Source organism: Fundulus heteroclitus, chromosome 2 (genome assembly GCF_011125445.2).
Source record: "Fundulus heteroclitus isolate FHET01 chromosome 2, MU-UCD_Fhet_4.1, whole genome shotgun sequence".
NCBI classification, from domain to species: domain Eukaryota; kingdom Metazoa; phylum Chordata; class Actinopteri; order Cyprinodontiformes; family Fundulidae; genus Fundulus; species Fundulus heteroclitus.
Genome location: NC_046362.1, coordinates 15345289 through 15360186, shown reverse-complemented (window position 1 = coordinate 15360186; position 14898 = coordinate 15345289). Strand labels below are relative to the sequence as shown.

Here is a 14898-nt window from a genome sequence, read left to right as displayed (position 1 = left end):
TTAGATTTTTCCAGTCATAATGAGTTTTAGGGAATCAAGTGCATAGTTGGAATATTCAGTCAAGCTATGTTACTGTTTCTCGTAAGGAAGTGTTTCATTTTTGAAAATAAAGGGCCGTTACAGTGAGCGTGTTTTTCTTCTAACCTCTCCTCACTCCCCCACGCCAGGCTGTACAGGAAAGTCTTGAATAAGTCCTCATTACGTGGGAACTTGAACATGCCGGGATTTTTTTTTTTTTTAACCTGCTCGACTAGCTGGGCAGCATTTGCTGGAATCGGCTCATGCTGCGCGAAACTGCACCTTCTCCGAGAAACAAGGATGTTTCCTTCAATCAATCCGTAGGCGGACGGCGACATGTCATCGACAGGGAAATCTGTCTCTGAGGAGGAGATATCTTGTCCCCAGTGCTTCAACATTTATACGTTACCCGTCGTTTTAGGATGTGGACACAACATTTGCAAACTTTGCCTGCACAACTTCTGGGAGTGGAAAAAGTGCCGAGAATGCCCCGTGTGCGGCTCTGAGTCCTCCACTAGGATGCCTCCCATCAACCTGGATCTAAAGTTAGCCGCCGATCAGTTTCAAAACAGGAGGGCCATGGCGCAGGAAAGCTGTCCGCTTCACAACGAGAAGCTGAAGGTTTTTTGCAACAACGACGAGGTGCCCATCTGTCTCGTCTGCCAAATATCAAAGGACCACAAGGTGCACAAGTGCTGCCCGGTGGAGGAAGCAGCTCAACAGAAAAAGGTACGGTAAGAATTGAAAGTTAATATCATGATAAGAAAGATAAGTATATATTTTTCACATTTGTTTCTGAGTCTGTAAAATATCAGAAAGCAACAACAACGTCCATGTTCTCTTAGTTCACTACGAGAACATGGACTTTTGAAAACATAACAAATTAATGTTTTTACAGAGTTTTCTATCATGTTCTCATTACAGGGTGAATTTTCTGCCACTCTTGAGACCTTAAGAAAAAAAGTGAGAACAATGAGTAAAACTAAACATCAATGGGAGGAAACAAAAACCTATATAAAGGTAAAAGCTTATCAGACCCCCCCTCCCTTCGCCTGTTTATTTTTACCAACTCTGCTATTTTAATCTTGATGTTGAATTTATAAGCTACCTTTGTCCCGGAGGGATGAAAGAAAATTCCTTTCCAGTAAATAACAAGCAGAATAACCAGCCTGCTCTAACATTACAGACTCAAGGTCAACAAATCCAGAAGGCGATCAAAGAGGAGTTCCTGCTGCTTCACCAGTTCCTCAAGGATGAAGAGGACAAGAGGCTGAGGCTGCTCAAACAGGAAGAAGAGATAAAAATCCAGGTCATGAGTACAAAAATCAAACATATAGAAGAGGAGATAAATGATCTGAACTCCGCAATCAGCAAAATAGACATGGTGCTCAGAGCAAAGGATCTGCCATTTTTACAGGTACATTTTATTGGTTTTGGGCTCGTTTCTTTACTAAAATGGTTGAGGTTGATTTCTGTTCACATTCCGATTCCACAGTTGCTTATTGTGTACATAAAAACGCTCTCTTCGTTTAGAAGATTTACATTTTATACATCAACTAAATGGCAATTGGCCGAGCAAGAAGATGCTGCAAGGAAATGACACTAGTTACTTAAATACAGTGGGTTGCAAAAGTATTCATACTCTTGAACTTTTCCATATATTGTCACATTACAACCACAAACATACAGCAAATACGATATTTTATTAGAATCTTATGTGACCGACCAACAAAAAAAGATATAAAATTGTGAAGTAGAAAGAAAATAATGATTTCTTTTTTTTTTTTTATAAATAAAAAACTGAAATGGGCATTGAGCAAAAGTATTCAGCCTCCCTGAGTCAATACTTTATCGTTCCTGTTCCTGCTGAAGAGAAGCACCCCCACAGCATGATGTTGCCACCATCATATTTGACACTGAGGATAGTGTGTTCAGAGTGATGTGCAGAGTTAGTTAGTTCTCCAACCACACATATCGTTTAGTGTTTTGGACAAAAAGTTTGCTGTGTCTCCAACATGGCTTCTGGCAAACTGTAAACAGGACTTCTTATAATAATAATAATAATAATAATAATAATAATGCATTTTATTTATAGGTGACTCAAGGTCACCTTACAGAATCAAGAATAAAAAACTCAATTTTAATAAACATTGAATCAACAAAGAGCAGGAATAAAATAAAAAAGAACAGGAGAAAGGATGGGATCCTTACAATAAAATGAAATTTAAAAATTATAAAGAGTATGGCTGTCTAAAAAGATACGTTTTTAAGTGAGTTTTAAAAGTGGTTATGGACGTGGAGTGTTGAATGTAGTGGGGCAGAGAGGTCCAAAGATATGGGGCTGAATTCCCCAGGTTAGCCAGACGAGCATGTGGAAGGATGAGCTGAATGGAAAAAGAGGACCTGAGAGAGTGAGAAGGTATCCTGATATTAAGGAGCTCAGTGAGATACTCTGGGGCAAGACTATTGATAGCTTTCAATGTAAGGACAATTAAATAAATTATGTGATATTTAAAGGGAAGCCATTGAAGTTGCTGCAGGACAGGTGTTGTGGGACTGATAAAGGGGCTTCTGGTAACGATAAGGGCAGCAGAATTTTGGAGTAGTTGTAATTTATGACTGGATTTGTCAGGTAGCCCGTAGAGGAGAGAGTTGCAGGAGGTAACCAGGGTGTGAACCAGAATTTCAGCACTGTTAGCAGAGAGAGTTGGACATAAGCGAGAGATTTTACGTGAATGAAAGTATGCTGACCGAGTGATATTATCAATGTGGGACTGAAATGACAGAGTGCTATCTAGAATGACATCCTAGACTCTTATGGTTTTCTTTAAACAATGGTTTTCTTCCTGCCATTCTTCCATAAAAAACACATTTGTGCACGACTAATAGTTGTCCTGAGGACAGATCTCCCCCCCCCCCCCCACCCCCAGATGTGGATCTCTGCAGCTCGTCTAGAGTCACCATGGGCCTGTTGGCTGCATATCTGATCAGTGCTCTCCTTGTGTAAACTGTAAGTTTACAGTTGTGCCATAATCTTTCCATTTCCAGATGTTGGATTGAACAGTGCTCTGTGAGATGTTCAAAGCGAGGAATATTTTTTATAGCTTAAGCCTGCTTTAAAACTCCCCACCACTTTATCCCGGACCTGTCTGGTGTGTTGCTTGGACTTCACGATGCTGTTCGCTCCCCATTATTCTCTCAACCAACCTCTGAGGCCGTCACAGAGCAGCTGTATTTGTACTGAGATTAGATTACACACAGATGGGCTCTGTTCAGTCATTAGCAATCATCAGGCAACATTTGAAGGCAATTGGTTCTACTCAGAGAAAAATAGTTTTTTTTATTTGTAAAAAAAAAAAAAAAAAAAAAAAATATATGGTTATATAATTTTCCACCGTGTGTTGGTCTTTCACACAAGATTCCAACAAAACACATTTCTTTTTGTGGTTGTAATGTGATAAAATGTAGGAAATCATGATTGCTAAAAATTGTTAGAAATTACTCAGGGAAACGGAACCTTCTCAGTTTTATATATATAAACATCCAGTGTCCTGCTATTCTTGCCCCTTTAACCTTTTTAGTTATGTCACATTACCGCTGCAAGCGTTGCTGTCATCATCTTAAAGATTTTGTGGCCTTGGTGGTCTTTATTGGCAATAATGAGGCAGAGAGAGAAACGGGACGGGCACCAAGGATTTAGGAAATTAAGTTTGAGAATGGTTCAAATTTGGGCAACCAGCACAGGAAACTGATGCAGTAAAAAATTATTTAGTGTGAGATTTTTATTGATACTTTAAAGAGTAGAAATATTAGGTACGACACAAAGTATTTTGTTAACTCCAGCGTGAATTTCTTCGTAAACAGGACCGTCAACACCCAGCGGCTCTTCCTCAAAAGCAGATTGAGCGCACCGCGTCCACTTAGCTAACTCCTAATTACAGCTGCCGCTGTCACAGAAAGGGTGACCCACGTCCTGTTTTTGCTGCTGAGAACAGACACAAATATATTACAGACCAAGAAAACAGAAAAACGACTCGCTTCTTTATTTCAAAACTAACGACTATTTAGTTTTTCCAAGAAAACATTACACATTGAGTCTTTTTTTTCCACATTAAATTGGATTTTTTGTTGCTCGTAAGCAACCTGAGGATTGTCATCCGATCTGCTTAGAGGTGTCAGATTAAAACAGGAAACGATTCAGCTTTTGTAAAACAATTAGAAAACTATGCATTGCTTCCCCTGTAATTTACAGTTACACACTTCTTTTTGCTGGTAATTTGACAAGTTAAAAAAGTTCAAAGGGAGTCAAATTGTTTGCAAATTGCTCTGGAGATAAAATATTTTTGCTTTAAAGTAAATTGATACTGAATGCTACCCAACCTAATATTTATTGTACAAAATACAGTGTCACTGCCGCTGTATTTGTAACGCTGACAGGGGAATTTTTAGAAATGCTGCTGGCACGGCGGACGCATTAAGCTCATGGTGTAGCCCTGCAAAAGGAAAACCTCAGATTCGGCAACTCCTTATGCAAATCATCCAATGGTTAGAGAGTAAAGTCATGTTCATGCTGATCCAAACTGTGCGTCACTTAAGAGCCTTTATATCTGTTCTTTTCCAGCGTTACAACTTTTATATTGCCATGTATAGCACACCCATCAGCCGAAGCCCAATTTATGTTTGCATGCATGGCTACTCTTTGCATACTTCTCTAATAATTGTGCATCCAGAATGCGTGTTTTCTTTTTGCTTATGAGAAATGATGTGTCTCAAATGTGTTTTGTTTTTATTCTATTTTAGGAATACAAGCAAACAAAGCAAAGGTATGAACAGCCCCTAATCTGTTTAAACAAGGCGGTAACTGTTCTTGTAAAGTAACGTTGGAATGATTTTAACCTGTTTCAGCATCAGAGGCAACATCCAGGATCCTGAGACCCTCAGAGACATTCTGCTTAATTCTGCCAAGCATCTGGGAATCCTCAAATTTGAAGTTTGCAAGAAGCTGCTAGCAACCGTTAAATACGGTGGGTGAACTGGAGGCCCGACCGCACGTTTACCGCGAGGCGTACAAAACGCCACCGACTAACCGAACTTTTTAACGTTTTGCAGCTTCGGTCGTTCTGGACCCGAACACGGCCCATTCGAACCTGAAGCTGTCCCAAGAGCTGACCAGGGTGCAGTACAACAACAAGCTGGTTCTTCCCGACAACCCCGAACGCTGCACCAGCCGCATGTGTGTGCTCGGAGCCACCGGTTTTACGTCTGGGAAGCACAGCTGGACCGTAGACGTGGGCCACGGCAAGGAATGGTACATCGGGGTGGCCCGTGAGTCCATCAAGAGGAAAAGCACCGCCTTCCTGAGCCCCGAAGACGGTTACTGGGTGATTGGCAAGTGCAGCAACGAATCGCTCTGGGCTCAGACGTCGCCTCGCACCAGGATCTCGATGAAGCAGGTCCCCGCGAGGATCACTGTGCAGCTGGACTACGAGAGAGGAAAGGTGTTCTTCATCAACGCTGCCGACTCAGCAGTGATACACACGTTCAAGGAGAAATTCACAGAGAGGCTCTTTCCCTACTTCTCTGTTGGATTGTGCGAGGACTGGAAAAACTCGAGCCCGCTCACGGTCTGCCCTGTGATATTGAAAGTGGTTGCAGATTAGGCTTAGAAAGTGGACACCATGCAGTGTTTAGGTCCTGAACTGGGATTGTTTTGGCACAGACTTTAAACTGGGAATCGGTTCGTATCAAATGAAGGTCGTTTGGAGTATTTTGGGTTAAATATTTGAGCTGTTTTATTTAATCCGAAGAAAGTCTTCACATTCAATAAACTACAAAGTTGATTTTATGACATTAAGAGTCCTTCTCGTTGTTCTTTGGTTTCCGTTGCGAGGCCATATCTTTCAGCTTAGAGTCCAGTTTTCTTTGCAGATACGCTTTCTTGTTAGGGTCCAAGGACTTGTCTTTCTTCCCACTCCCAGCGTAAAGAACCCCCTCTTTGCTTATTCTCATCCGAGCGTGAGACTTCGCCTTTTCTCCACAGCCGTGAACCTAAAACATCAAAGTGAGACGATAAATTTCAACATCGCCGACATGTTTTTTTTATTTCCAGAATACAATTCAAAAGGTGAAACTTTCAAATTACTTTGATACTATATTGCCTTTACATGCAATGATTTACACTGCAAAAACAGCACTAAAAATAAGTAAAATTTTCTTAAAATGAGTACATTTGTACTTGATTTGAGCAGGTAAATAAGATTATCTGCCAATGGAAAGAGTAATTTTACCCCTAAAATAAGATAATTAGATATAATGCACTTGAAATACGTTGATGGAGATGAGTTCTTCCTATTTTAAGTGCAAAAATCTTATTCCATTGGCAGATTAATTTATTTACATGCTCAAATAAAGTACAAATACACTCATTTCAAGAAGATTTTAACTTACTTTTTGTTCTGTTTTTGCAGTGTAAGCATCTATTTCGGTTAATTTTGGCCTACAGTTAATAAAAACCTAAAATCCAGTTCCTCAAATTATATATTATATAAGATAATTACAAAATGATTTTTAATACCAACATTTCTTGCCACTTAAAAGTATGTTGTTGTACTATACAGTAGATGCTTTAAATTCTCAGTCAGGGCTCTGAGGAGATCAGCCCGTGGGTCTGCTGAGGTTGCTTTAATAATGGCCTTCAGCTCATCTGTATGGTCGGCGCGGGTGTCTCTCCTCTTCTTCTTTAAATAAGCCCAGAGAATTATTTATGGGCTGCTGTATAGTCAGGAATGAGGCTTATGGCATCGTCTGTGGTTCAGGGGTGGCTTAGCTTAACACAAGGTTTGTGAGGGTTGTGACCCATTTCCTGGATGCATCTGTTTGTGCCGACTACAGCTACCGTCTGAGACTTGTGCTTCTGCCAAGCTCTTAAATAGACTTTATTGTAAAGCTGTGGTTACTGGTTGCTTGTGCTGCTTCTTCTACTCCTTGTTTTCCTTCCACTCAACTTTCCATTATAGTGCATTGCATATAGCACCCTCTGAACTGCCAGCTTCTTCATCTATGAACTCCGGACGCTTACCCTCCTTCTGGAGGTCGTCAGTGGCTTGACAGCCGGACAACAGTCAAGTCAGCAGGTCATGAAATATCCATACTGTAAAATTCTTTACTAAGAAATCCCGTTTTCATGAGCCGTAAATCATAATAATATCAATTCAAACCGGAGTTAATGCTTAAAATGTATGAACTGAACTGAATGTCTGAAATAATTTCACTTTTTATGATATTTTATTGTACTAAGATGGAGCTGCAGTACAAGAGCCGAGACAGGGAGTTGTCAGAAAACACGCAGAGTGCTCCTCACCTCTGGTATGTGATGACTGAGGCAGTACTGCCTGTTGCAGAACAAGCAAAGCTGGCCGAGTGTCAACACGGATGCTTTACACTTGACAAAACTGCAAACGCTCTCCGCCTTCACAACGGCGCCGATGAGGGCATCGAAGTCGTCCTCCGGCGCGGCAGCGGCGGCGATGTCGCAGGCGCCTGCCTTGGTTTTGCTCTTTCCTGAGAGGAAACAGTGCAGACTTATCCTGCGAGCAGATGTGAGTTAAACCCATTCAGGTGTTTTTGAGACAAACCTTTAGACTTTTTTGTTCCCTGAGCAGCAGCACTGTTGTTCTGTTGCTTTTTTTGTCGGACCATTTCTTCCCTTTTCTGCTGCTCCCTCTTCATCCTCTCCAGATGTAACGTCTTCAGATCTAATACAGGCTGCGGCGATGGCTCTCTCTGTGGAGCGGGAGCGGTCTCTTCCTGCTGGGTTTCCTCCTGCGCCGCCTCCTCGGCGGGTTTGGGTCTCACCGGCATGGAGACCGCGATGCACCTGTCGCTGCCCTGTCCTCTGCTCTCGTGAACGAGGCCCAGCTCCTCGGCGATCTGGTGGACCAGCAGGCGATCGTGGGAGCTTAACGACGACGGAAACTGGAAAGTCTTCATGTTTTCATCTTTCATAAAAGTCTCCACCTGCGCTCTGATCTCAGCGGATCGGCTCTTGTTCTGTTTTTGGTCTTTCTCTGCTGATGTGTGGGACTTTGTGTGATTCTGTGGACCAGCCGTGTTGTCCTTGGTGCTGCTGGTCGTTTTCGGGCCTTCCTTGGCTTTGACTGAAGCTGTGCTCTTCTGTTTGCCAGATGTGGAGGAGGCGGCGGTCTTTGCGTCTTTAGGGTCGCGGGTGTAGTTCTGCGGCACAATGTCCTGCAGGTACTCAAACGCAGTTCTGACCTCGCCGAACTCGGTCATGTGATCGAGCAGAGACTTGAGGAAGGCATGATTCCCGACCGTCTGCGCGTCACACACAACGGCGATGTGGCGTCTGGCGCGCGTCACGGCGACATTTATCCGCCTGTCCTCTGCGAGAAAACCCACTTCGCCTGAAGAAGAAATAAATGAGTTTGGAAACAATTCAGAATAGCTGATGGCGATAATTTTTTACAAAATTCAGCTGAAATAAATACAGTTTTTGGAAGCAACCTTTTCTGTTGGAGCGAACCAACGACAGTACAACAGCTTCTTTCTCTCTGCCCTGAAATCCGTCCACAGACTTTATTTCCAGCTCTGGGTGCCGTCCAGAAAGTTTCTGGCGCAGAAGATCAACCTTTGTAAATAAAAAAAAACCAAATTCAGCCACTTAAAAAAGTGTTTGCACGTAGACTTTTAATGACAGGTATTTTATATATTATTAATAGGTTATATTATGATGCGTCATATAAAATGTAACATTATTATACTATATAACAAATCAGATCAAGGGTGATTATATAAAGTAAAAACGGTTTCTACTGCTATACTACTATTTAAGTGTTAATAAATTCATACAATGCAGTTTTTTGCTGACTGTCTAGTTTCTTATTTATTACACATTATTATTATTTGCACATTTCAAACTCAAATGTAAAAAAAACCCTCAGCTGCAATATGAAATTAGCTAACAGGTTAACAAATATTTCACATGGTAATAATATTTAGATTTTAAATATTCCTAGCATCCATCCCTCCGTTTGTCCATCGCCATGGCTTTTACTGATACTTTTACCATCATCAGACCTTTCCTCCCATCCCAGGATGAAGACAATAAATGACAATGGATAGACCTTTCATTTATTTGGTTCTACCGTCAATATGTGTATTTAGCTGAACCCTTTTCTGCTGTGATAAATTCATTTTGAAAAACAAAGAATACCAGTCCTTCTTTGTCAATATATAAATGTCATTTGAGGTACATCCATGATTTATTTACCCCATTTTCTGTACTGTAAAACATATTTCTCCTTTTTTGCCGTTTTCGCCTTTTAGAGCTAACGACCTGTTCCCCCTGCAGCTCCTTTTTCAAACCCAAAACTTACCTGTAGATTATACGGAGCAATAACAGCTATGTCTTTAGCTTTAACTCCAGCTTCGATCAAACTCTTTATGTGCAGTGCAACAATGTCGACCTCACCTGGAGACACAGTAAAAGTTACACTTTACACAGGAAAAGCAATAAAACCATTAAGTTTCTATTTTTATTTCCAACCTTATAGTTTACCTTGGTTGCCTTTGGACTGCTCGTCAGCAACCTCCATTTCGCTCAGACCACACCCTGCGGTGTCAATGAGAAGAAGTGGTGTGCTCGTCTCTTCCACGCAGGCGACGGCCGGCAGATCTCTGTTAGATATTAAGTTTTTACCATTTGTTCTAAGAGTCAACCTTTACTGGCTTGGGGATACGAGATATCCGCCACGCTTTGGTGGAAACTTACTTCAATAAATGTCCTTCCACTGAGCTGTGAGCGGTTAACCTTCCATGGTACATCTCCTTGGAGGCCCAGTCCATGATGGCACTGTTCATGCGGTACTGAACCGTTAACATGCGGACCACTGAGTCCCCGTACATCTGAATGAGTCTTTCCATGAGACTCAGAGACAAGCCTTTGGCGGCGGCCCTGTGATGACAGACCCAAACGGAACTAGGCCACAAGTTTTGGAAACAAGATGGTTTGACAAACTTGTAGAGGAATTTACTTAAAAATGCTATTTAACCCTGATTTTTGCTTGTTATGACCCAAATACACTCAGTGGCTTCTTCATTATGTACACCTTGCTAGTCCGTTTTGCTTTGAGAAATTGCCTTAACTCTTCATAGCACAGATTTTGGTCCAGACTGACATGATAGCTCTACGGAGCTGCTGCAGATTTCTCTGTGAATCGCCCACTCAACCACACCTAAAAGGTGGTCTACTGGATTGAGATCTGGTGACTGTGGGGAGGGGATTGTGGTACAATTCACTTATTATGTTAACAAAAACAGTTTGAGATGGTGATCGATGCATGGGTAGGCTGCGGTGATGAAATGCTGCTCAGTTGGTACCAAGTGGCCAAAAGTGGGTCAAGAAAATATCGTCCACACCATTACACCACCAGCAGCAGCTTCAACAGTCTACACAAGGCAGGATGGATCCAAGCTGCCATGTTATTTTACTCCCTGTTCTGACCCTAGCTTCTGAATGTTGCAGCAGAAATGGTTTTCCAGTCTGTTACTGTCCAATTTTGTCAAAAACTTGGGAATGGCACCCAGTATATTTTGGTTTTTGCTGACCACCTGGTGTAGTCGTCTGCTGCTGTAGCTCATTTACTTCAAGATTCGACACGTTGTACTTTCAGAGACGCTATTCTGCATATCTCTGTTGTAAAAAAGTTAAGCTACTGTTGCCTTTCTATCAACAGTCATCTAGAACAAATGAGTCCACTCTGCTTTAACCTTTGACACCGACAAGGCACGTGCTCGTATTTTCCCTTTTCGGACCATTCTCCAGACCCGGCATGAGATGGTTGACGTAAGACCAGCCGGTCTGGAGCCAGCCGCCATGCCATGCTCAGAGTGACTTAAATCCCCTTTCCTACTCATTCTGATGCTCACTTTGAACTTCAGCAAGTCATCTTCACCACGTCTAGATGCTTAGATTCATTGTGCTGCTGCCTTTATGATTGGCTTATTCATATTTGTGTTAACAAGGAACTGAAAAGGTGTATGTAAGAACGTGGACGGTAAGTGTACGTTAAAACGATCAGCTATTGCTTATTTGAAAGTCATAAGCGGACTCTTGACAGATAATGAGAATAAAAACAGCACTTGTGCTGTTACTTTTGTGATTTGATGGTTGGCGGTAACTGCTTGTAGTCTCCAGCCAGGATGCATTTGCGTGCTTTGAGCAAAGCGATCCAGCAGCTGCTCTCCAGGGCCTGAGCGCACTCGTCGATCACCACCCAATCGAAATGCTCCGCCGGCAGGAACTTCAGAGGACCATCATCACATGCACCTGCGGACACAAACACTCCCTCCATTATTTTGCTTGCTGAAGCTGGAGGATGATGGCTTCTTCGCCCCCCACTGACCAGTGTTGGTGGACAGCACGACGTCAGCACTCTTCAGGATCTGAGCGATGGCTGTTGTCTCCCTGTTTCTCAGCTCTTTCCTCAACTCCCCTAGTTCACGTTTGAAGTTTCCTCGCTCTCCTTTTTCGCTTCTCTTCTTCATCCCTACCTGGAAAAAAAATTAAAATAAAAAATTAAGTCTCTCAGATTATTTAAGGATGTAGAAAATCTCCACCCTAGAAGGAATGCCAACTCCAGTACCGACCACTGCTTTGTCAATATCTTTCCGGATGTCAGCGATGATGTCTGCGGTGTCGCTATGAGCGAGGACAGCGTCCAGCGAGTGTTTCTGGATGGATTCAAGCAGTCTGGCAGGGTGACCCAGTCTCAGGACCTTGGCTTTACAGCGAGCAAGCCTTTCCACTAAATTATCCACGGCAACATTTGAGGGGGCACAACAGAGGACCTGCACAGGCACAAAGACCCAGTTACAACACTCATCCGGTTTAGAATGCATCAATCTGTCGATATAAGATGCAATTTCTTTACTATACTTATATAATTCATTCTTTTCACCTTCTGGCCTTGTTTCACAGCTTGCAGGATGATCTCCACCACTGTGGTAGTTTTTCCTGTGCCTGGAGGTCCATGAATCACAGCCAGCTCTCTCTGTGAAAGAGCGAAAGATACAGCTTCTCTCTGGGAATCGTCCAGTTCTGAATTAATGAACTCCAACGAACCTATTAACACAAAAGAGGAAAATACACGAACATTTAATCTGGATATTGTGATCCTTGAACTTGATTTTTTTTTGCCAGGCTTCACTTACTTAACTGTGAGTGAGAGGATGGTTGCGCATCTCCAAAGAGAACATGTATCAGACTGGCAGCTGGTCCATTTCTGTATCCATTTAATGTGTTTAAGGCCCTGTAGAGATAAAGAAACAAGACATAAGACAGATCAATGCTGAATTACAAACCCTTCCAAGGTATTTTGTGTTTGGGCTACTCACCGCTTCATCCGTTTGTAGGTAACATCATTGGCCAACTTCAAGAGATTGTAAAGACCATCGGCATCAAAACTGGCTTCATCCTTCAGGTCTTCGAAGGCCACACTGACAGAAGCTTGGCTGATCCTTGTCACTATCCCTGTGCATATCTGTGAGGACACGCTGCATCCGGATGGGTCATACAGGCCAACGATATCGCCTGGAACAAAAGACGTGAACCTCACACTGAGAAAAAGCCGAAAACAAGAGCAACGGTTACGCCTTTAAGTCTCTTTGTCACCTGGGCCAAAGCTGTTGCTCGGAAGCGATAGGAAACCAAGATGCTTTCTGGGCTCCAACACGACGACGGTGCGACCGTACAGGCCTGTGGACTGACTTCCTACCTGAAGCTTCAGCAGGCAGACTCCTTTATTCTGAAGGTCTTTCAAGGAAATGTTCTCCTGCCATATCCTGAGGATAAAACATGTCTTTCATTTTACAACACAACTATGATGTAGCAAAAAAAACATATATATATTTTTAAAACCTAATTTGAAGACATAATTTTAGCTCAAGCTGATGGCATTTCTTATCGACAATATATGTCAACAAGAAAAATGTCAATCTACCAGTTTTCTTTATGAGGCTAAGCACTTTAGCCACAGAGGTTTGTCAAAAGTAAAAGATAAGTTGTGCCTTAAAAAAAAGCTGAATGGCTTTGTTACATTTGTCCCTCATGTTAGGGCCGAGAAACGTCCTGTAAAAGGACACACTGTACATTAGAGATGAGCAATACGGACTTAAAACTTTACAACAATGGTTTGGGATATTTATTGTATATTTGGATTTTTTATTTTATTTTTATTTTGTGATTAATAATGTATGACAACACACAACCTAGAGCTTCACAAGCACAATTACAGCCCTGGAAAATATAGATTTGATCAAGCGGTTGGAAAGAAAAGAAAATTGGACTAACAGCAAAAGTAAGAAACCCCACATTACTGGAGTTGGCCATCATCACCAAGTTGAGTTTATCTATTGTCAGGTGATCTTAGTTTTCATCACGATGACTGAATAGCCAGTTAAATAAAAAAATTTATATGACAGGGACACACTGGTGGCGCAGTGGGTAGCGTGACCCATATACGGAGGCCTTAGTCCTCGACGTGGTCGACCCGGGTTCGACTCTGACCCGCGGTCCTTTGCCGCATGTCTCACCCCCTCTTCCACCCCTTCCTGTCAGCCTATTGTGATAAAAAGTGAGCCACTAGAGCCACGAAAAATCTAAAAAATAAATAAATCAAAATAAAATAAAATGATATGACAGAATTCTACACCCTAAGAGCAAACGTCTGTGTGAAATTTTTTGTGCAGTCTCCATCAGGTTTTTTTGAATCTAATCAAAATAATAAACCCTACATATTAATCTCAAGATGTTATAAGAAACTCAAATATTCTCTTCTGCCAAGTACTGACTGGGGGTACGATCAGGATCAGTAGAGCAAATTCCTCAAAATATAAAAGGATTCATTTTGTGCATATGTAAAATCATAAATTTTCAAGGAGAGTTATACACAAGCACTCTCATTGAGACATGAGTTCTCATTTACAAGCGAGACTTGTTGACAAACTTTTTGTTTAAATCATACAAAACAATACCAGACTTTCTAAAATACAGCGTCGCGATATTTAAAATACTAAATAACAAACATTTAAGAAAAATAGCAATAACTTTCAGAAATTGCTGCAAGACTTTTTAAACAAGTAATAAAATCACCCAGAGAAATTTGATCCAATAGTTTCAGTTCCTGTTGAAGACGATTCCAGGTTCAAGGCTGTTTTCCCTAAATGACTGAGTGTTTATAGACTCTCCTGTGGGCTTTACCTCCCCCTCGAGATTATATATTGCTGTTTTTGTTAATAATTATTAGAAACAAGGGAACATTTCATACTTGGTTTCCTCTATTTCAGCCTCCCGCTCCTGCTGTAGAAGCTCCAGAGTCTTGGACACAAACTTCTCCACTGCCATTGCTCAGTAGATCTATAATAGAAAAAAAAAAGAAAGAAAAAAAAAGAAAAAAAAAGGAAAACCAGCTTGCATAAACAACTGATTCATCCTACTTCATTTTATCAGTTAATAAATATCAAACGATTCATACTTTTGAATGATCAGATTTCCAGACCTTGGGCTGTTGAAGCTCATCAAAGCTGACAGGAGAATGGTTAATGTTGACACGGCGACATTTAGCTAGATATTTTGGAAAACATAACTCACTTATTGGTTTAGTTTGGTGACAACGATGATAACTGTTTAAACATCCGTCAAACGTCTTCTGTTGCATTGCACCATTTATATCCCTGGGTCTGTTTACAGCAGCACACCGCTTCCCTCATATATGTCATCCGGCTCTGAACCCGTCACACCGCCACCTACCGGCTGGGAGTGGGGAGACATCTTTTTTTTTTTTTTCTTGCGCTTGCTCAGAC

General features: G+C 41.7%; 2 protein-coding genes across 5 annotated transcripts; one reads left to right on the top strand and one right to left on the bottom strand.

The window, feature by feature from the left end:
* Nucleotides 1-247: 247 nt before the first annotated feature.
* Nucleotides 248-5866, top strand: LOC105928098 (zinc-binding protein A33). Its single transcript, XM_012865209.3, has 6 exons — nucleotides 248-747; nucleotides 943-1038; nucleotides 1205-1435; nucleotides 4819-4841; nucleotides 4924-5042; nucleotides 5128-5866. The coding sequence occupies exons 1-6, from the start codon at nucleotides 355-357 to the stop codon at nucleotides 5676-5678; spliced, it is 1413 nt and encodes a 470-aa protein (XP_012720663.2). The 5' UTR covers nucleotides 248-354; the 3' UTR covers nucleotides 5679-5866.
* On the bottom strand, nucleotides 5786-14824 carry ighmbp2 (immunoglobulin mu DNA binding protein 2). Of its 4 annotated transcripts, none has more exons than XM_021317948.2 (17): nucleotides 14687-14816; nucleotides 14571-14619; nucleotides 14364-14452; nucleotides 12710-12879; nucleotides 12433-12628; nucleotides 12250-12347; nucleotides 11997-12160; nucleotides 11686-11886; nucleotides 11442-11589; nucleotides 11191-11365; nucleotides 9809-9991; nucleotides 9596-9714; nucleotides 9414-9508; nucleotides 8542-8665; nucleotides 7653-8441; nucleotides 7379-7578; nucleotides 5786-6066 (listed from the first exon to the last, which is right to left on the bottom strand). In XM_021317948.2, exons 3-17 carry the CDS (start codon nucleotides 14438-14440, stop codon nucleotides 5869-5871), a joined length of 2937 nt encoding a protein of 978 aa, XP_021173623.2. In that variant the 5' UTR covers nucleotides 14441-14452; nucleotides 14571-14619; nucleotides 14687-14816; the 3' UTR covers nucleotides 5786-5868. The 4 variants fall into 4 exon arrangements, with proteins under 4 accessions (XP_021173623.2, XP_036004917.1, XP_012720637.2 ...); XM_036149024.1 differs by having other exon boundaries at nucleotides 14595-14619; XM_012865183.3 differs by lacking the exon at nucleotides 14571-14619 and having other exon boundaries at nucleotides 14687-14824.
* Between the last annotated feature and the right edge of the window lie 74 nt (nucleotides 14825-14898).